The 22913-nt window shown below is 44.2% G+C and overlaps 1 protein-coding gene across 2 annotated transcripts in view; it reads left to right on the forward strand.

Moving 5' to 3' along the window:
• LOC109313636 (gamma-aminobutyric acid receptor subunit gamma-4) overlaps positions 1 to 22913 on the forward strand; it is a 129394-nt gene that overhangs the window by 47102 nt on the left and 59379 nt on the right. For both annotated transcript variants that reach the window (XM_019540287.1, XM_019540288.1), the window contains 2 exons: positions 20867 to 21087; positions 22147 to 22229. In XM_019540287.1, the coding sequence (XP_019395832.1) occupies positions 20867 to 21087; positions 22147 to 22229 (304 nt within the window). The remainder of the gene's footprint in view (positions 1 to 20866; positions 21088 to 22146; positions 22230 to 22913) is intronic.

Raw genomic sequence — 22913 nt, forward strand, 5'->3', positions numbered from 1 at the left:
GCTGCGGGGGGGTGGGGGGGTTAGGACCTGTCTCAGATCCCTGAGGCTCACTAGTCCTCCCCAGCTTTGAACTGCTGCAGAATAGATTTGCATCTATGGTACACGCATTAAAATTCTAGGGAAAAAATACCATGTTGGTTCATTATCAGCTGATGTGTAATTAACTTCCAAACATTGTCTTGTAAAATATAAATTAAATCCTCATTTGACACACTTTATAATTAAAGCATAAGCACAACGTGAATGAAAAGAACTCCCCACCGGCTGCTTACATGTACATCCCAAGTAGGCAAGGAAAGAAGCAATGTTAAAACTGACGCAAGGGACTGCTACCAAAGAGGGCCTGTATCAACAGATCCTGTTCAGGAAAATAAAAAGAGCCTTGGTTCTGGTCGGTTCCTGCTAAGATGGTTTCTAAGAGATAAAAGCAACCTCTGGGCTATTTGGTCTGTCATGTCTGCATTTTGATCCTATCAGCATTCTTAATAACTTCTGAGCTATTCTTGTTTGAGAGGCAGTTGATAAAGTGGTTATAGCAGATGACTCAATATCAGGATTCTTCCTGGATTAGACTTATGCAACGGCAGATACAGAGCCTGTGGCTGTTAATGTGTTGACCTATTTTTGTCTTGGTTTCCTAACCTGTTATAAATTAATAATTGTCCACCTCATGTGAGTATTTAAGATTTGGCTATGCTTAGCTTGGCTACCTAGGAGGAAGTAGGGGAAAAAATGGTCAGACATGACATATATGTTAAAGTTATATATTAGTCCAGAGAATAGAGAATACAATGATAGATCGGCAGCTTTTCAAATAATAATAAAATCCAACAGTTATAGTGTAAGTATTTTGAGATCCTTCAGAATAAGGACAAACAAGATAGGAATGTCTTAGCAGTCAAACTCAGCCACCCTGACGTGGGTTTTGCTGTGGACTGGTAAACGGACATCATCATTACAAGACAGTTTAGGGCAGAAAGAGACAAATTCTCATTTCAGACACAGCAATGTAATCTAAAGTAAGTCCATTGATTTCAGATAAGTTACTTTGTATCCATGCCAATGTGACTGGCCCCTAATATACCTGAATCCAAGATGCATTTGAAGTAGATGTGCTGACTATTTTCTGTTCTGAAAAAGGGTACTGCTCGTATAGGGATCATTGCCTTGGCTCAGACCCTTCATTTCTGTGCATGGCCAATTGTTTTATCATTATTTGTAATTAGAGATGGTTAAACATTTCAAACATGTTTGCAATATTTGTTGAGTTCCAAGCAGCCAAGATCCATTTGCTTCAACCACATTCATGGCTCCTCCTTGAAATTCACATGCACCACATCCTGTTTGCACAAATGTGTGGAGAAAGAACAGTCCTTCATACCAGTGTTCCTCTGCAAATAAAGCATATTTGTACACAGACAAGTATGTCCACAGTCAGTATTCACCATTTTAGTCTTTTGCAAAAATAAATTAATATCAGACAAGCAGGGAACAGTTCCAATACCATGGCACTTAAATAACTAATCACAAACTGCAGACAGTAAATACCCAGCTGAAGTGAGCCATTATGGGCCATGTGGGCACATAAGGAATGCACTCTTAGAAATCAAGATCAGTTCCAAACAGGAAAAACGCTAATTTATTCACAATAAATAATTCAATCCTCTACATTTATTATCCAAAACATACGCTAATCCCCTCCAGATATTTTCTCAGTGACATCTATGCCAGAACTTTATTTATAGGCAGTTTATTGTGCAGGAAACATAAGAATGGTTATCAGGGAACATAGAAGGAATATTTTTTTTTTATGCTGCATTCAAATTAGAGCTAAATAAAATATGAAAACCCGATCAAAGGCCTTCTGGGGGAAAGTGCTTGCTTTGGGATAGATTTTTAGAGTACAAAGCCCTGAAGTAAATTAACATCTGTGCTCCCCTATCAACAGCTGAATGGGAACCTTAGCTGAACTCAGTCAGGGTTCTTACATTCTCTACTGGAATTTCAGTGCAGGAGACAGGTGACTTCATTTGTGTAACAAGTAACTTAGGCAAGAGCTTCTGAATTTTGGGATACACAGAAAAAGGTGACATTCATAATTAAATAAGAAGTGTTGGTACATTCCTACATGGACCCCTCTTTTTGGGCATCTTCTGACAAGAACATCTAAAATCTAAATTCATTTAATTTCATTTCAATCTTTTGAAACAATTCTCATTTCTTTAGCTGGTCCTGCCATTACATATGAACAACAGCCACTTGGTGACACTACCAGTCTGAAAACCAGCACAGCACAAATGCTGGCCACATCATAGTATTTTTCCACTTCCCTTTATCTGATGACTCATCTTTCCTTCACACACGCCTGCATGCAAGCACACACATGTATGCACACATGCACACTTTCCCTGTATCTTTTCAGTTCCTTTCCAACCCTAATTTTCTATGATTCTATAATCTTCTAGCTGCTATTAATAGCTCTCTCTCCTCTCCAAATTTGCATACAGTTGGGTTACCACATAAGAGAGGAGTTCCATGGATAGTGTTATGCAGCCTGCTTCCATACATTTCTGCACAAGAACCTCATTTCTGAACTGCACAGCCCCATAAAAATCAGATGATACAACTGAGATTTTAACCACACCATTTCCAGCAATAGCCTCCCACCAGCAGGGTGCACTCATACCACCCTGCAAGATCCTCTATAATCTTGGCACCAGTGCCAGCAAAATCATCTTGGGTGGCGTCCTTAACCTAACAGAACACAGGTCTTTAGACATATTAGCCATTTTTTTCACTGCTTAAAACCTGTCTGCAGTCTTCCTTGTCTGGCACTAAGCTCAGTATGGAAGTTTCAGAGTAAAATAAGCAATTAACACATCTAATGTGCAGTGGAGGCATGTGTGTTACAGCATCCTGGCATTTTACAGATGGTTGGGCCCCCCATTCTCAAAACAGATGGCCTGAAGGAAAATTAACTGAATTGGAAAGTAATCTTGGCAGATGCCCCATTGGTGCTCCAGTCTGGATGGAGAGATGGTTAAAATGGCGGAAACTTGGGTGCACTCCATATAGGCTGTTGGGAGGTCAGCTTGGATTTGCTCACAAAGCTGAAACCTGATGGCAGCAAGGCAGCAGGTGTTTGCTCCTGAGTCAGCCATGCCTGCGCACACCATGAAAATGCTGTCTAGGAAGAAATGCCCTATCTACTCAATAGAGAGCTTTGCTGTGCATGCAAGTTCTTTGATTAATCTGTGACCTCCAGTTGGCTAAAAGTACCTTAATTATTTGGCTTACCTGTTCCATGGAGAAGGAAATGGCAACCATGGTGAGGATGTTGTATCTACATAGATACATATTGGATTTTTAATGAATATGATGCTTATAAATATGAATGCTTCCTCCTAGCAGACAGGGGTGGAGTGGTTTCTTATGTGTATGTGCTTCTATCTGCTTCTAACCTTCCCTTGCTCTTCTACTGACATCTTCCACCAATTTTGTCAGTGTATCTGTAAGACCTTCAATATTCTACACCCTGGTCCATCCAGCATCTCCCAACACCTGAAAGAAGCACAGCTATTCTAGGGACCCATGCTAAATTCTTCTCATCTCTGCCTACCACTTTGCAGTGTGTGACTGGGTATATATATGTTCTTGCCAGGGAAGGTACTGAACAAAATTATCTGCCCTGATTGCACTGATTTTCAGGGTAGCACCACTGAGCTATCATGGGGCATTAATATTTGTGATTCCCATGGAGATGTGCTGTGGGAAACTGGGGTTCTGTCTGACAGGGATGGGATAGAAAGGATCTCTAAGAAGAGTCCTGGAGCACAGGGGAGAACTGGGAAAAGGGATCCCTTTCCCCTTAGGCAACTGCTTGTATTCATCCCCCCCGCCCTTACTTTAGCTAATGGAAGCCTTGATATACTCATGTTAGGCCTCATAAGTACAGGTCATGGTTTCCTACACAGTGCAGAGATGCTCTGACTGCCTAGGTCTGCAGGACCAGTCCTGCAGTCTGTTGTCATTCACATCCTAACTAGCCCTGTTGAATGTTTTGCTACCACTGACTGCTATGGCTGAGCCACAGCAAGGTGTCCTCACCTGTTCCCTTTATATCCTTTACCAAGAACCACTGTAGAAGGTGGCCAAAAGTTGCTTTTCAACATGAAACAAAACAACAGTAATGATGTTCTGCATTAAATTCTAGAACATAAAGCTATTTAGAAATGCTCATTAGCTATGTCCCACAGTGCTAGTATGTGTGCCTGCAGGGGTATCATCGCCAAACAAAAAGACTGGGGGATTATCCAAGGCTGTGCACCCAAAGCAAAATCAGAATCATTCCACTGAATGTATGCATCCCCCACCCATACACCAAATTCAAAGTGACTAGATAAAACAAAATCAGGCTGTATATAACTGGGCTTTTCAAGAAATGAAACAAGCACTAAACCACCCCAGGACTGGTTATCTGTAAACTACAGGGAAAAGCAAAGATATATTCTGGTGGGGGGAAGGGAGGGAGGGGGAGAACCTTTAGGGTGCTTTTTAAAATTTCCCCTTTTATTGGCCCCCTGTAGTATTAATGTTGAGAGAGAGATTTTGAGACTCTCTCTCTCTCATCCTTAGGCCAATCACCCCATAACCCCTATAAATTCTTTACCAAGAAAACAACAGGTGCCTGTCTCAAACTTACCCTTATAAAGCTTTGTCCAATGTGACCTGTCCCCTGAATTTCTAATTGTATGATCCCTGTCAGTTCTGACTAAAACTAGCCCAAGATTTTTACTCAGTGAGAGCTACCTAATTCCAGTCTAGATTGCAGCTCTCGCAAGTTCCCAGGTAGTTGGTTCTGAGCTTTGAGTTCAGCTGGCAGCACAAATGTTCAACCCAGATTTGCAAAGTCTGTGTTTGTTTGAAAGTTGGCTGTTTGCTCCCTTATTGAATTGGCAAAATGAGGGATTAAGATATGATAGCACTGCTGGTTTTACAAAATGTGTTAATACTTCAATTTTCAAAGGGGCTAACAGCAGTGGGGTGCCTGGTTCTCAGTTTCAGTAAGATTTAGGAGCCTAAATCCCTTGGGCTCCAGTGAAACTACCAGCTTACCATTTCTGTTCTGCTCTGTGCACAACATGCAAGCTTGCTGACAACACACTTGGGAAAAGAAGGCTTTTATAACCAGCTGAGAACCTGGGGAGTAAACAGCTGGGAGGATGAGAATGAACAAGGTAACGTGCAAAGCAAATCTGTTCCACAAAGCCTGTCCAAAGGCATACAGTGTGACTGCAGCTCATGTAGACAAGCCAGAGCTAGCTTTGGACTATATCATTCAAGCAAATTTACTACTGGTCAGCATCTACTGTGCAGTTAATTTACTACCCATATTTACATACAGTACCTAACTGCACAGTAGACTAATAGCACCCATTCCTCAGCAACTGATGGTGGATATTGCAGCTATTCTACTGACTGGTGAAGCATTATCTCTTGTGGCTGTAAAGACTGATGTTAGATTTGCAGGTCCTGCCACAGAATGTCCTTCAGGATATGCTCATCTTCCATCCTGTGAAGATGGACAAGCCAGCATAGGCACAGCTATTTGAGTACTGCAGTGATGGTTGGCAGGTTGGCTTTTGCAATGACCTGTGTATTGGTGATTCTGTCTTGCTACTTAATATCAAGAATGTGCCATAAACAGTGTAGGTGGACGCTGTTCATCTTCTTTTCTTGATATGCATATGTTGACCAGGTTTCACTGCTATGCATAAGGACACTGAGGATGTAGGCTTTGTACGCAAGCAGTTTAGTTTGGACTGTGAGTTTTGTATTGTTCCAGACTCATTTGGAGAGTTTATTGAAAGTGGTAGCTGCCTTTCCAATGCACATATTTAGCTCTTCATCCAGTGTTAGGCTGTCATTCACTGTGGATCCAAGGTAGCAAAACTTGTTTACTGCTTCAAGAGATGTTGTCAAGGATGATAGATGGTGACTGGCGAACATCCTATCCTAGAACCACCATCTTCTTGATGCTGATGGTCAGAGCAAATATCCTGCAAGTGTGGGAGAGATGATTCATGAGTATTTGTAGTTGGCCTTCTTCATGGGTGGTGAGTGCAGCAGCAGCAGCAAAAAAGAGCTTCCTAATAAGTGCCTGTAGTGCCTTCTCATGTGGAATCCTCTCCATACCTTTCATCATCCGTGTTGCCCTTCTTTGTACCTTCTCTAGTTCTTCTATATTTTTTTGATGTATGGGGACCAGAACTGGGTACAGTATTCAACTTGTGGACATACCATGGAATTATAAAGGGGAATGAGGATACTTTCAGTTTTGCTTGCAATCCCCTTCTTAATAATTCCTAAAATTTTGTTTGCCTTTTTGACAGCTTTTGAGCACTGAGTTGATATTTTTAGTCAACTGTCTACAATGAGTCCCAGTTCTCTTCCTTGTACAGTAACAGGTATTGTAGAGCCCATCATAGTATAGGTGTAACTTGGGATTTTTTTGCTCATGTGCATCACTTTACACTTACCTATATTAAATTTCATTTTCCATTTAGTCCCATTCACCCCATAGTGCCAGATCCTTCTCTAGTTCCTCATAGTCTGCCTTGGGTCTTATCACTTTTAATAATTTTGTGTCGTGCACAAATGTGGCCACCTCACTATTCACCCCCTTTTCCAGATCATTTATTAATATGTTAAATAGCACAAATCCTAACAATCCCTGATTCAATTCGGCAGAGATTTGGCCCAATTCAGTGGCCAAATCTCCAAATCTGAGGACCCAAATCACAGGACCCTTTAATCTCTCCAAATCAAATCAGAGATTCAGACAGAGACAGCTTTAAATGTTTTATCTACATACCTCTAAGTAGCAGGGACTTGTGAGTGCTGTGATGCTGGGGTGCATGGAGTGTCCCACAGAAGCACGTGGGGCTCCCCAGCGCACTCAGCAGCAGACCCAGAAGTGGACTAGAAGGACTTCTGGTTCACTTCGAAGTTTGCTGCCTAGCACGTGGAAGGCCCCCCCCACACTCCTGTGGGACGCTTCATGTGCCCCAGCATCGCAGCAATCACAAGCCGCACCTGCTACCTCAAGGTATGTAAAAAAAACTTTTAAAGGTGTATCTATGTCCAAATCGCTGATTCTCTGAATCAGCATCCAATCTTCAGATTCGGATTCTGCCAAATTGAATCAGGGACAGTGATCTGAATCAACTAATTGAATCACTGTCCCTGATTTGGGCCAAATCTGAATCAAATAGAGCCCGCTTTGCACACCCCTACTGGCTGGGGTTACTTAACCCCAGCACTCTTTCCTGCCCAAAGTAGGGGCTTGGACTTGATGATCTAATAGGTCTCTTCTGACCCTAGAAATCTATGAAATCAAAATCTATGAAACTGAACAGGCCTAGCCTTTTTAGTGTCTCCTCATAGGTAGGCCCCTCCATACCATTTATCATCCTTGAGCCTTTTTTTAAATATTGGAAGTACATTGGCAACTCTTCGGTCCTTTGGTACTGAGACTGTTTTTAGTGATAGGTTGCATGCTGGAGTTAGGAGTTCAGCAGTTTCCAGTCTGAGCTCCCTTCAGGATCCTAGGGTGAATACCATCAGGTCCTGGTGATTTGCTACCGTTTAGTTTATCATTTTCCTTTATGACCTCATCTATTGAAACCTCAGGTTCCTAGAGAGGAGTGGATCTGGTGAGGGCATTTCCTTAACTTCTTCCATAATGAAGACAGATGCAAAGAATACATTTAGCTTTTGGCAATGACCAGAAACTTTAGCACCCCTGTTCCATCCTGATCATCCAGAGGCCTAAGTGACTCCCTGGTAAGTCTTCAGCTTCCAATGTATTTAAAGAAATTTTTATTGTTACCTTTTGTGTCTAGCAAATTCCTCCTCAAAATCTGTCTTAGCTTACCTTATTATAGTTTTACATTTGATTTGCCAGAGTTTATGCAATTTTTTCCCCTCATTAGGATTTCCCTTCCACTTTTTGAAAGAAGTATTTTTTCTGCTTATTGCTTTCACAACTTTGCCATTAAACTATGCCGGTTTTCTTTTGGTCATTTTCGTTTTCTTTTTTTTTTCTTTGATGTTCTGTACACATTTGCTCTGTGTCTCCAGTATGATGTTCTTAAGTAGTTCCCATGCTACTTGTATGTTCTTCAGCTTCTTAGGAGCCCCTTTTAACTTCTGTCTAACTAGCCTCCTCATTTTGGTATAGTCTTCCTTTATAAAGTTAAAGGATATTACCATAGATTTTCTTCATGTTTCCCCTCCTGCAGGAAGTCAAACTTAATTTCATTGTGGTCACTATTGCAGAGTTCCCACACTGCCAGAGCAGTGTAAAAGGGCCTGAGTATAAGGGAGAAGTGGGTCCCAAACCCATTCTCAGCATCCAGAAATGTAGCTGGTAACCCTGCAGCAGGGATTCTCAGCCCTGTGCGTTGCCTTAAGTGATCTGTGTACCAAGCCTAAAGCTATGTCTGGCTTAACCTGCACCGCTAGGAAGAAATGTCTTCTTGTCAAAGAAGGAAGCTGATGTGCATCTGGCTTTGGGTGGTGGGCCATTCCATGTAGTTTTGGGTACCCATTTTGGTAAGACAACCTAAAGGGTTAAGTGATGTCTGTGGAGGATTTGGAGGGCTTGTGATGTAAACCACACTTTTGGTAGTGATGAGCTTGAGCTGGAAGCCTGGATCCACATAGGCCTGAGGCCTGGGGAAGTTTAGATCCAGATGTGAGCCTAAGGCCTAGCTGCTGTCTGTGCAACTACTTAATTCAGAAACTCCACTTAGAACATACCCAAAATCTTGGTGATGTTCAACACCAGGTGTGTGGAACGCATCTTGGGCCCATCTCTTTTCAGTGCTATTTATTGATCAGTGGGAAGGAATGCATTAAAATTGTGTTGCTCATTGTGGGAGGAAAGAGGGACCTAGAGGGACTTTACCATAATGATAATCCCAAAAGGCAGTTGCTAGCACAGCACAGGACTCTTCTTGAAGACTCAAATGCCAGCTGGTTCTACAAAACCTGCTGGATAAGCATACACAAATGGCCCTAAAAGTTGTGACACTTTTCTAAACTTTTAGTGAGCACCTTTGATTGTGATGAGAAAGGACACAAATTGCAATGTTATTGGACACATCTACACAAGATGCTTTACTGCACAGTAGCATAGTTTTCTGTGTAATAAGAGTGTGTGCCTACACATGCACACACTTACTGCACAGTAAGCCTCATTAATCATGAGTAAATTTGCTACCTGCAAATGCAAGTAGCAAATTTACTTGTGATTAAAGCAAGTCTGCTCCTGGTCAACCAGCCACCAGGGGGTAGGAGATTGCTCCGTGCCCCTGGCAGCTGCCTGCTGCCAGGGCAGGCTTTACCACCAGACTATGTCCCTCTGCTCCAGCAGCAGTCAGCTCCAAGCCCCCCACAAATAGGGAGTTGGGCCTGGGAGATTGCAATCTTGGAGCAGAGTCTGAGAGATCCTTATCTCCCAGTACTAGGTCCACGAGCATAGGGTCAGCACTGGGAGATCCATATCTCCCAGCCCAAGACCTGCAACTGTGGAGCTTGGGCTGGGAGATAAGGATCTCCTAGTGCCAGCCCCCAACTGCGGAGTTGTCACTGGGAGCTCCCTGCTGGCAGGGGCTGGAGATTCTGTTCCCTGCTCAGCTCTGTGAGCACGGAGCTGGGTGGGGAACAAAGCTGGAGAGTCTGTTCCCTGCTCATCTCCCTGATCGTGGATCTGGGTGGGGAACCAGGTGGAGCTGGGTGCGGAACAGGCTGGATCATGGAGCTGAGCAGGCAACATGGAGCAGGGGCTGAGAGCTGTCCTGGTCAGGGACAGGTCCCAACCCTGTGCCCCTTTTGGGCAGTTGAGGCATGGGACTTGGAAAGAGCTATAGGGGTGGGGTAGGTCCCAGCCTCCTGCCCCCACCTGCTGGTGGGGCAGCTAGTAGAGCAGTAATGTTGAAAAAAAGCATTCAGGGCCAGTACTGCACAGTAACAACTGTGCAGTCCACCACTTGTGTAGGCATGGCTACTGTGTCACACACTTTCTCTACCACCTTAGGCCTCTCTCTGATGGATCTGATACAGGGCCCTTCCCTTGTTATCATCATGGGACACAGCTTAGCATCCTGCCTTTGGACAAAAGAGGGAAAAGGTAGTGGGAGCTGAAGTGTTCTCACTTGCTGTCCTTAGTAATAGGACTTGATAATACCAAGGTTCAAAGGAAGCTTCTAGGCAGGAAATAAAATGAGCAAGAAACCAAATACATGTATGGAAATAGTAAATGGATAGAACTGAAGGCCAGAAAAAACACTGAACCAGAGCCCTGATAGGTGCAAGAAGCAGAGTTAGAAGCTGGCCAGGTGTGTAGAAGCAAAACAGGTGCCCAGACAATTGTATCTTCATGTTCGCTGCTGTGGAACAAATTATCCAGTCCAGTCTCCAAATGTGTCTAGTGCTGGGTGCCTTTGGAGCAGGTTTAATACCTCTTATATTGCATGTAACAGAGGGTTGGGAAGCTGTTTCTGCCTGATTTGAAGGTGCCCTGAAGCACAAGCAACCCTTACATTTTTGTCTTTGTGAGTGCCACTGTAGATGCAAGTTGGGACTCTAGGAATCAATCTCAGCTGGTCAGTAGAAGCTCCCTGAATTGCCCTGCGGCAGTGAGTTATCAGGTTAATTGCATGCTGTGGAAAAGGTAGGCCTTTCATCCCTGCTAAATGAGTAATCTCTTCATTTCATCGAGTGCTCCCTCGTCATATTAAAGGACAAATAACCAAGAGCACCTAACTGGCCTGCTATGCTACTGCTGCTTATTATTCTTCCCTCATTATTGTATGTGTGTCTCTTGTAAGCCCCTGACTGTGCTGGGTGTCACTCTCAGCACATCTAAAACAGCATTTAAAATCTTGTCAGCCCAGGGGGCGAATCTGACAGGGAGCACATCTAGTGCAAGATTTTTGACATGTGTTGCTTTGTTTCCAAAGACCCCAAGTGCTTTCCAGAGGTCACTGTAGCTGGACTGTGTCGCTGTTTGACTCTGAAGGTGCTTACATGTAGTTTCTCCCCCTGAATAGCGAGTAGGGGATTCAAACCAAAAGGAGGCTGATTCTTTCTGCACTGCTTTGCATAATATTTCACTGAGAATCCACCTTAATTATGCTTCCCCATCTGCCTGCAACATCCTGTATCCACCCTGTGCCTTTTTAATAATAACCTTGTCAGGGAGAGTACAGACAGACTGTGCTTCTATAAACCAGTCTGGCTGATGTCATGTCTCAGTTCAAGGACTATTCCAGATCTCTTGGGTAACAGCTACTAATCAGAAAGTAAAACATGCATATCAAAGTCATTATGCTGTGGGGCCAACAATACCAGAATTCACATGCCAAGTTGTGCTGCCCTACAGAGAGGGCAAGGCATAAAGGTAACAGTAACCCACCTTGAGCTTCCAAGAGGAAATTACATTGAATGACATTGCTGTGGGACACAAAAAGAGTCATCACAAGGAAGTTTTAAAGATATGTGAAGAAATTACAGACTTAAAGCACTAAATGTAGTAGAAATAAAAGTGACTTTTCTCTGAGTGAACCATGGGTTTTTTTCAAAGCATAAGCATCCAAGAGATGGGTAAGGTAGGATATGGGGGAACAAAAGGAGGGAGAACCAGTTCATGTGCACACGTACACATTCAGTGCATGTATCCAGTTAATTCTTCCATCATCCAGGTCAGACTATATCTCAGGTAGAGAAAATGAGGTTCTGTGTTTTGTGTTTCTTGTGTCTGGGACATCGTAATTCCCCTGGCCTCTAGTTCCACTCCTAGTTTTCAATACTGGGGTTACCACCACCTTGTCCTTATCCTACTGCCGTATGGAAGTGGGAGTCCCAGCTATATAGAAAGGAAATCCCAAGAAAAAATCCTAGCATTGAAAAGACTGTCCTACATCACTCTGTCTCTCTCAGAAGTGAACAGTGACTGGGGAGGATGTTTCTGTGCATGTGTGCTTAAGATTATGTGCAGAGAAGTATGGGGTGCACAGGTGTATACCAGAGGTTATATCTGACCCTTTGAGGTAACAACCAGTTTTAAGCATTCCCAGAGTCCCAGTTTCTAAGAGCCAGAGAAAGTGTGAGAGACATACAGCACCAAGTTTATAGTCAGTGGAGTTATATTGTACAGCGTGTCACTTCTTTTGGCAAGAGTGCAGAAGGTGGTGATAGATAGAGTTTACAACTTTTACAGAAAATTTTCCATTTAAAAAATGGTTGTCACAATTGAGAGTCCTAGGACAGAGGTAAAAGATGTTAACACAAGGACAGCACTGCAGGGATTCCTGTGGAACAGAAGCAGACAGGAAACTCTAGGTGTCACCTTGAAAAAGCCACTCACTGAAGTGTTATGCTTTTGATCATTGTGTGCTCACCCAGTCACTCTCTGTCAAAGCCAGAAATCATTTAGGGGCCTTATTTGTGGAAAACACGTCCTTTCCTTCATCTCACCTTTTTCCCTGAAGATGCAGAACTGGCCATCAATTTAATCTGATTTGTGTAACATTTTGCAACAGTGAATACTTATTTTTGACATGGAGGTACTAGGCAGGGCTCTTAAACTGAGATTGGGGATCTATGATGGTAGGTGCTGTACAAACACAGAGTGAGAAACGGACCCAAAGTACTTACAGAATAAATGTATGACAGACAAAGTATGAGAGGAGAAGTGGGGGGCCCTCAGCAATGCAGTGACTTGACAAAGAGCAGGTCAGGAGCAGAGGTTAGGAACAGGAGAGCTGGGATCCAGCACCTCAAGACAGAGGGAAGATGATGTTTGTCTGGGCTTTGCCAGTGGTAATACAAGGTGTCTGATTAAATGTCGTTCATCTTTTCTCAGTACATTTCTGTTTCATTTGCGGAAAATACTGGATCTTGCCAGCAGTCAACAAAATATTCTAAATCTTCATTGCTGTTAACCACAGTTCAAGCAAGTAGACTACAAGTGAAAACTATAATTTTATTACAACTATTAACTCTACCCCAGAGAGATTAATTTCATTTTCACTCAGTTTCTATCGTAACAAAAAGTAAGAAAGAAATAGATAATCCATAATACTTAACTGGCAAACAAGGCTTTGCATGAAGTTGCTAAAGATGCAGAGGCAAGGCCTCAGCTAACACAAGTCAGCAGAGCTCCACTTAATTTAACATCAGCCAAGGCAGAAAAAGATGAGTTTCAATGATCAAGTCACAGCAAAGCAATTAGGGATAATTCCAGCTTCTGAGCCTAAGCCGGTTCTGCACTCCAGGTGTAAGGAGGGCAGTATTTTATGTCTTGTTTTACTGATGTGATATATCTCTTTTCCAAAGGCTGAGTTTCTTCCCAAGGGTACGATCATTTTGTGAGAGAAGTGGTTGTTTCTGGAAGTCTAAGATAGCTTGGACATAGGGGCATAGGGCTGGTATAGGGGAAAATGGCATGCCCTCAACTTCCCTCACAGGTCTCTGGGTAGCTAGGCCAATGCAGCTCAGTCCCAAATAGGCAGCACAACTGGTTTCTCCAGCAATAGGGTCTTCCATGGAACTATGCCAGTGCTCCTTGATCCTGGCTTGCCTCTTCAATCTGTTACTGTAGTTTCCATACAAAAAAATACCCACTCAGACCAACATGCTTATTAAATGATTGAAAATGCAGTGCAACCTCTTAGGCATTTAGTAGGCTTCTGCTGTGCTACTGATCTTAAAGTAGTCTCTTCAGTATTCTGCCAGAACCCCATGGTTTGAGAGGGTTGAGGATGGCATAATGTTTGAAGATTTAAAATAGGATAATGGTTTGTGTTATTGTTGCTGTTTAATTATTATTATTATTAGTTATTAGTGTCCAATAATCATCTTCAGTTTTTATTGCTTCTTGATAAACATGTGTGACAGGCTAGCTGGTATTGATTTGGCCCCCTTGCTGCTGATTGGCCAAGATGACTGCCCATTATGCAATCCCACCCCTTTCTGCTGATTGGTAAAGAGGGGCAGGGCTGCACAATAGGCAGCCTTCTTGGCCAGTCAGCAGCAGGGGCTGGAGGAGGGGGCGGCCACCACCTTTGCCGTTCTCCTTCGTGCCAGCAACTCCCCTTCATGCTGTGAGACCGGACTGCAGTGGACCTGAAGACCACCAGATTGCACTGGGGAGCCAGCATTTAATTTTTGGTAAGTTTTTTTTCTTGGTGATTCCATACCAAAATCACAGGAATCACCATTTTCATGAGCTTTGCAGAAACCAGTGTTTATTAAAGTTTCTGCAAAAAAATGCACAATCACAAATAGAATAGATCCCTAGCAATAGGGAAGAAAGTTACAGTCTGATAAGCGAGTGACAGTTTTGGTGTAACTTACAAGGGATCAGAAGGAAGTGATAGGTGACACCAATTTAGGATCTCCAGGGGTGTGTCTGCACCCCACTCATTGGGAGCTCAGTACATGTCAACCCCAGGCTTTAAACTAAGAACCCCAAACCATTACTCTTGAGCACACTGGAAACCCAGGTCTTGAGCACATTGCCAGCAAATCTCCACAACACACTCATTTCCAGCACTGATGCATACAGAATGCCAGTGCAATTCCTACCCAGCTCTCAGGGAATGCATACAGAGCAGATGAGTGGAGTGTATTACTTTGGTGAGGGGAGTGAGCTGTTTGCTGTCACAGTGTGAACATTCCCTAGCCCTCCCCTGAATTGGAATTCCTGGTTCCTGGTCCAAGCTTGAAGCACTTACCCTTCAGAACTGCATTCCCAGTGCTCTGCAGAGAGAAAAGAAGTCAGCAAATGTGTCTGAAGAGGGACTTCAGTGAGGCACAAGGCAGGAAGGAGCTCATACAGACCAGAAGGTTCTCCAGCAGAGGACCAGGGGAGGTTGCGAGGAAGAACAGAAAGCCAGCAAAAATAATCAATGAAAGCTGGGTTCTTTTTGCATTCAGATAACTGGCCAAATAAATTGCTTTTGGAATGATAATATTTCCATGTATACACATTCACTTCTACAGTTAGATGCAGCATAGGAAATTTTAGATCGGCAGGGTAATTTTTTTGGAAAATAAGTTATTTTAAAAGGAAAGTATCCTCTCTACTAAACCTACACATTGCCAGCGTGATTCTCTAATACAGTGTAAGGCTGCTTATGGACAACATTTTATCTTCTTCCTTGCATTTCCTGGTTGTTATGTGATTCATTGAGGCTCTCCATGGTATTAAGCATTGTGTATACTTTTTTTCTGAGCAGTGGATACAGACCACACCATATGGATCTCAGATGACATGATAGCTATTCCAAATGCAGTCTTGTGGCCTGAAGTAAAATTGGTCACCAAGCTCAATTACCACTTCATGCATATGCAATGAGGAGACATGGTTTGTGCCATACAAAAGAAATCTGCACATTCAAAGCCATGCACACACATGTTAATTGCACTGGTAAATGCTGGGAGGCAGCCTCAACCCTCCTGTCTACCCCTCTTCTCTAATATCCATTCCCTGCTATGTGAATAAAGCTTACATTGCCATCCCTCTGGAATCAGGCCTCTGCTATCATCCACAACATTTGTGCGAGAAAAATGCCTGATGAAACACAGTAGAGTAGTATAAATGCCGCTCCCAGTGATGAAACTGATTGAGTGTAGATGGCAGGGTCGTGGGGCAGCATTGGATGGGTAAATCAGATCTTAAACCACATGATTTCTAAATAAAGAACTACATGTCATAGTATCTGAGCTTGCCAGGACTTTCAGGGCACCCATCTTTGCAGTTACTGGTGGGAGGGGTTTTATTTTGCTAGGCATGATTCTTTTCCATCTGAAGCAGTATTGGAGTGTGTATAAGCATGCATGCATGTCTGTCTGTGAGTGAGGAGACAGAGAAAGAGCGTGAGAGAGAGACAGAATGAGTAAAGCAGGGGGAGGAGGGAGAGAAAGAGAAGGACTAAATATGCGCCAGGCAGATGGACTGATATTTAACTCTCACAGTAATCTGTTAGTGCCTTTCCTCAAGTGACCTAATTTTTTTGTATTGTTAATGAACACCTCCCCTCATACATTATTCTAATAGTGATATTTTATAAAAATACATTTTCCAGGTGGGGAAACTAAGGCATGGGGAAGTCTTGTCCCAAATTGCAGATGGATACAATATCCTTAGCACTGCCTGTGACACCTGCCCTGAAGCATGCCCTACCAATTTATTCCCACTTCCAATGAGAGCCAAGCCAATGCAGCCAAAAATGTATCTTCAAGCAATTTTTCAAATAAAACATGCAAATATGCTTTAAGAACATCCCTGGGCTTTCCACAAGCAGGTGCACATTAGGGCTGTGCCATTCTCTGGCTTCTTTACTATTCCTTCTATCCAGGAACAGCACACACACACACACCAACTGCAGGTGTTTCCTCAGCTTGACATAGGACTGAAGGTCTTGTTGGCCACAAGGAAGGGCTTGAGGACCACCAAGATCTGGGAGATGGTAGCCTGCCACCTTCCTGCATTTGGAAATGAGCTTGTTGGTGCTGCTGGCACCACCACTGGGAGCCCTGCCCCCCTGCCCAACTATAAGGTGGAACTTGTGTGCCACAGACCACCTTGACCGTATCGGCCTCATTGTCAGTTACCATGAACCCACAGGTGAGATCACTCTGCCCAATGAACCAACCCTGCACCAAATGATTCATGGCCCCCATGATCTCGGTTGCTGTATGGGACTCATCCATCACCTTGGCTTGAAGGAGAGTCCACCGACGGCCTGACTGGTTGCACCAGTGCCCTGTGACAGAGAGCTATGTATGTTCTCCACCCCGGCTGCTCCAGATGTCCAAGGTGAAATGTAGGGCCACCTGCAGACCTGCCTTGTGTAACTCCTCCCTCAAGTATTCCTTACATGTCTCATACAAGGAGGGCATCCTTCTGAAGGTGGTGTATGTGGGCACTTGATATGATGGGGCCACAAGCACCATGAGCTGCCTGAACCCTGGCTGATCAACTAAGGAGAAGGGCTGGCCATCCACAGCAACCCTCTCCCTAGCGCTCTGAGTGATCTCGCTCACCCTTGCAATGGGCCCCCTTTCTGTCCACCATCCCCCACTGTTCCAGGGTGGCCTGACTCTGCCTTGGGGGGAGCTTTGGAGCGAGAGGGGAACTTCCCTTTGGGCATACTCCTGCTGGTGCCAGGCTGAGTAGGAGCAAGGGCAAGGGAGCGGTGCCTGCAGAGATGCAGCAGAATCTCCATGGTGCTCATATGTTTTGTTCCCTTGCCCTGGCTGGTTTTGGCATGACGGTATAGGCAGATCACATACATGGGACCATCTGCCAGCTCAAAATAATTCCAGAACACACTACCCGCTCACTTCTGGGGTGCAGGTGCATGTGTGGATACTGCCATTTCCCCCTCCTTGAGAGGAAGAGGCACAGCAACAGGAGGAATGGACTCAGTTGAGCCACTTGCCTCCTCAACCTCTACCTCAGCCTCCTCTGAAGTGCCTTCTGGGAAGGAAGACCAGGCTCTAGGGGAAGCTTGAAGAGTGTGGAGTACAGACTCAGATGATTCCCCCTCCTTCCCCAGAATTTCCCTTGCTAGGGCACTCAGATCCAGATCCAGCTCTTTCTCTGGCACTGGAAGGCTCAGGATGGGAAGTGAAGTGGGGGTGGAAGAGAGTCTTATGCTGGTGCTGCTGCGTGTTGTCATAGTGGTGGTGGGGTGGTTATGGCTGGTACTCTTGCAAGAGATGCAGGCACAGGCTGTGGCACTGGTTCTGGCACTGCTCCCCTTTCCTTGCTGCTTGTAGAACTATTGGCAGTCTCATGCCTACTTGTTGTAGCAAAGAGGCTGCATCTCAGTTTGGGGGAAGGGGGTGGAACTTACAGCTCTCCCTCTATCTCCTCTTCCACCCCTCCCCGAAGGCTTTCCAGCTGGCTTTCCAGCACACTTCCTGGTGTGTTTCATAGTGTCGTGTCTTTATAAAAATATATAAATGTATACCTGTATTTTCCTATATAAATTCTATGTTATAATATGCAATATAATTATGAAATTGAAGAAAAACAATCAATAAATATAATAATAAAATAAAAGGGTATAGAAAGAAATCAAAAGGTATTGAGGAATCCCACTTGCTAGGCTAGCAAGTAGGAAGTCAATGGTAGTAGTCTTTGTAGTCTAATGCTGCTGAGCTTCTGGAAGATAGCATAGTAACTGACGCCAAGGCAGAAAGTAGGCCAGTTCAAACAATGCTGCTTTTTATGCTATTCTTCCATCCCTCCCCCAGAGCACTGGGATTGGAAGGGACCTCAGGGAAGGATCACAGTCACTGGCCAGCTACACAGTCGATATCATAGCAGTCCTTCCCCCTTCTTCCCCCTCTCTCTCCTTACTTTCTCTTTCCCTGCAGGCAAGCCCAGCGAAACACAAAACATTTCAAAAGTTTCAAAATGTTTTGACTACCCTCATTTTGTTTCAAGTCTGTTTCAAAGCCCTTTGTTTCATTTAGATATCGCTGTTTTGAGCTCGAAACTTGTTGAAACAGTGTCGAAATGAAACAGCCAGCGAAATTTTGCACAGCCCTAGTGCACATGTATGTGTCAAATTCTGTTTGCATGAAAAGAAAGGGTTGGGTGTACTTTGTGTGACTATGTATTCATATATGTAATCTTAGAGTTTACAAGATTTTCTCTCAGCAATTCCTTGGGGAAACTGAAATTCACCCAGTGAAGATGTACAATACAGGAACCCATTACTAGAAGGACCACCTGGGCACTGAGTACATTTCCCTGTCATCACAGACAACCAAGCAACAGCCAGTCAGTCAAAAAGGATCCAAGAACATCTAGTCTGTGTCCTCCTGAATATACATACTGCAAGTCACACAGCACCCCCTAACAGCTGATAACAAACTTAGGCTATTAAAAGTCAAAGAACCCCAAAATTACAATACGCCCCAGGAAGAGAGCAAGAGAGACTACAGGTCCTGTCTGTGGATCTTGGGCCCCTACGTCCACCAGCAGTGGCAGGGAATTTGGTAGGTAAATTTGGTAGGTAAACATGCCTAACTGCTTCTAAACAGCATGGTTTAAATGACCAATCACACAGAGCAAACAGCAAATTATGAATAGGAAGAGTCACAAGGAGTCACTGGTGCAGTCCCCATTGGCTAGAACGCACTTGTCTCAGATCCTTTTGAACAATAGATATATTTGTAAAATATGAACATCTCCCCATGGATTGCTTAGCAAGAGGCAGCGGGACCAAACTCATCTGATCCATTCTTCCCTGGAAATAAGCTACCCAGGTTTGCTCAGTGTCAGCTAAAAGCAGATTAAATTAAGGAGCCCTTAGGAAGCTTCCATGCTGACAACAGGAGGCCAGATTCTGGAAAGCATTCAGGCCTGTGTGCAGTCTGCTTTCCTGAACTTTTGGTTGTACAGGCCATGATGTGAGCAGTTGGACCTTGGCCACTTGAAAATCTACCTTTGAATTTTTCAGAATATCTAGCAGCCTATACTGTTTGATCCCAAACCTGATCCTTGAACTGTATTTAGCACCTTTAGACCCAAGCAGTGGGGCAGTTTTGGTTTTGTTGATTGTTACCATTAGGAGGAGAAATTGGAGGTGGAGGTGGGTATGTCAGGCATGCTTCCTCCGTGTGTTTACCAAAAAATAGAATGTTCTGCTCCCCACACCATCCCCTTGCATGGGAAGAATCAAATCACTCAAGCGCTTTCAACCAAGCTTGTTCAGGCTGTGCTGAAGCGTTCTTCTCTGTTTGTCTGTGAGCTCTATCTCCCCGCTTCTCAATCTTACCTTCCTCTCATCCAACCAGACACACTTCTCCTCTGCCAGGATATGGTAATAGCCAACCAAAGCCACCATATCATAAACATTCCTGAGTGGACTGGTGCGTTCCTCTGTTTTGGGCAGCATCAGTACCTGGTTTTTGAAGTTAGAGAAATCAGTGCCTTCTCATTGCGACTGCAAGTGAATGGTGGGTTTCTCACCCAAAGTTTCAGTGAGGTTTAAGCCAACCTGTAACACTGAACCTAAGCACAACCTATGTGATGACTTTACTGCCCTCACCTCAGCTCATCTGTGTGTGGCCAGGACAGAGGGATTTATCACACTTAATAATTCTGCCACTGCATATTTTTGCACAATCTTGCACTCTTAGAAGGGGCATGTCCACCTCTATAACATCATTCATCACTGGTTAGCTGACAACAGAGCATAGGCTCCACTTCAGATGAAAATGAAGCAGCCTGTCCAGCACTGCCCTCCCCTGCCCCTAAAAGAGAGCACACTTTTCAAGGGAACTCCCCTGCACTGAATTTCCATTGTAATGATGCTTTTCAGGAAGCCAACTGCAAGCCAGCAGCTGGGAAAGCAGGGGGGAGGAAACAATGCAAGCATAAAAATTCCACTGAGATGAATCACCAGAGGAGAGAGACCCTGCATGGGTTTAGGATTGTACTGGACTGGAGCAATAGCAGAATCAGAAAGGAACTGTATTCAGTGGCCAAAAGCCTTTCCAGTCTTACAGGCTGGTGTAAAATGGGTTTAAAGGTCTTGATCCAGTTCCTACTGGAAAAGGGTCCACATAATAAGTATGCACCTTGCTGTCTGGAACTAGCTAGCACCTTCATTGACAATCTCCAGAGAAAGGCCAAGAACTGAACTAAGCATCTCCTTAGCTCATTAGAACCACAGTGATGGGACAGCATGCAGATCAAAGGCAACACTGCATGCCTATGGTGCGATTAATTTAATTAATCTTAACAGGGCATGCTGTGCTGTCTCTCTTACAGGAATACACCATTGATATCTTCTTTGCTCAGACATGGTATGACCGGCGCCTTCGCTTTAACAGCACCCTCAAAGCCCTCACTCTGAATACCAACATGGTGAGCCGCATCTGGATCCCAGACACATTTTTCAGGAACTCCAAGCGAGCTGACTCTCACTGGATAACCACACCCAATCAGCTGCTCAGGATCTGGAATGATGGCAAAGTGCTCTACACACTCAGGTACTTCTGGGGCGCAGCAGCTAACCTATGACACCAGACCTTTGTGGCTGCACTGTTAAAAAAAAAGAAGAGTTGATAATTTGAGTCATGGGATGGGAGGTTCCCAGCTGCTGTCCTGCCAACAGCAGATGTGATGGTGTGGCATCTTGATGAGACAGCTCCCACAGTTACACAGTAGAACCAAATGGGAAATGGGTTGTAAGCAAGGGTGGATCCAGAGGGGTTGTAGTGGCCTGGTCATCCTCCCATACCCTTTAGCTGTGCTGCATGTGAGCTCCTGGTGCAGGGTCTGGCAAGAGCCCTTGGTTTTTTCACAGTTCTGGACTAAGGGGTAGGTTCTGTCTCCTTTCCTCTGCTGCTGACTTCAGTGAAAGGGGGAGGAAGGGAAAAGGCAAAAAGCAGCAGCATTAAGCCTGGCTCTGGAACCATGTGAAAGTAGGAGCTCTGGTCAGGCACAGCCCCAATCAGCTGGTGAGCTCAGAGCTCACTGCTCATGCACAGCTCTGGCAGGAGCCCCTGCTGACCAAGCAGTGAGCCCAGAGCTCACTGCATGCACTGCTTAACCAAAGTGGGGTGTTGCCCTTCCCTTCCCCCTTCCTGGATCCATGGGTGACTTCAAGTACTATGAAAAATTCTAAAAAATAAAAGAAATCTCTCTTGAATCAAGACTAAAGATCAGAATCTCAAAAAAGTTCCAAGCAAATAATTTTTTAATGGTTTAGGTCCCTCAAAAAATTCACAATCATTTCACAATATTTTGAATTGACTTGGGGTGTTTTTATTACAACATTTATGTATCTGAATAAAATAAATGTTGAGCCAGAAAATTGGAAATGTTTATCTTGAATATATCAAATTGCACATTTTAACCATTCTGAGACTTTTTAAATGCATTTTCAAATGAGTGCTGAAATGGACCCTTTCCCACAAACAGTTTTTATTGCATTGAACTGGCATCTTTTAAGGACAACTTGTTTCTTCAGAACATGTAGCTATTATACAGCTGTGTTTGAAGTCAAAATCCTCCGCATTAATGCTAAGTCTTTCTGTCTTTTCCAGGCTGACTATAGAGGCTGAATGTCTTCTCCAGCTGCAGAATTTTCCAATGGACACTCACTCCTGCCCCCTGGTTTTCTCCAGTTGTGAGTATCAGCCTCTTGAATATGGTTTAGGGATGAAACTCAACCAGCCCAAACCATCTTCCAGGGGCATCAGATTCTGTTCAGGTACATGACAATTCAGTCCCTCCATTTCTCTAGTGCTGGGCTCCTGTTCAGCCCTGTGTCCCATCCAGTGCATCCTTCTGCTCCTTGGAATAAGTAAATAATTCAGGGCTACATTCTCTGCTACACTGAGTTTCTGTTCAGTGTTTGGGAGACTGGGGAGAGACAGAGACGTCAATAAGGAGCAGGTTATGCTCTGTGATTATGGAACCATCCCTGGAATAGATTTAAAGGTTGATACAACTTTTTAACCAAAAGCATCTGGTAATGGTCCTCACTGGACCATCTGCTGGATAACAGTCCACCTTAGCCATACCATTTGTTTTCCTTTCTGCCCCAGGACCTGTGAGGTGATGGTGGGCTGGCTGTGATAGCCCACTGGAGGCTTCGCCAAGCCTGGGGAGCTCCTCCTCCCCATCAGGGAAGATGAGGTCACGTTCTATCTCTTTTTACTACCAGAGTGGCACAAACGTTACAGAGCTGGTCAGAGACACTAGCACTCACTCCCTGTTTAATTGTTGTTCTCCAGAGCAGACAGCAGTGATGGTGCCTATTCACTGGCCTACAATAACTTATGTGCCATGTCTTAGCAAGAGATTCCCA

The sequence above is a fragment of the Crocodylus porosus genome, unplaced genomic scaffold (genome assembly GCF_001723895.1).
Source record: "Crocodylus porosus isolate Cpor-Errol unplaced genomic scaffold, CroPor_comp1, whole genome shotgun sequence".
Taxonomy (NCBI): Eukaryota; Metazoa; Chordata; order Crocodylia; family Crocodylidae; genus Crocodylus; species Crocodylus porosus.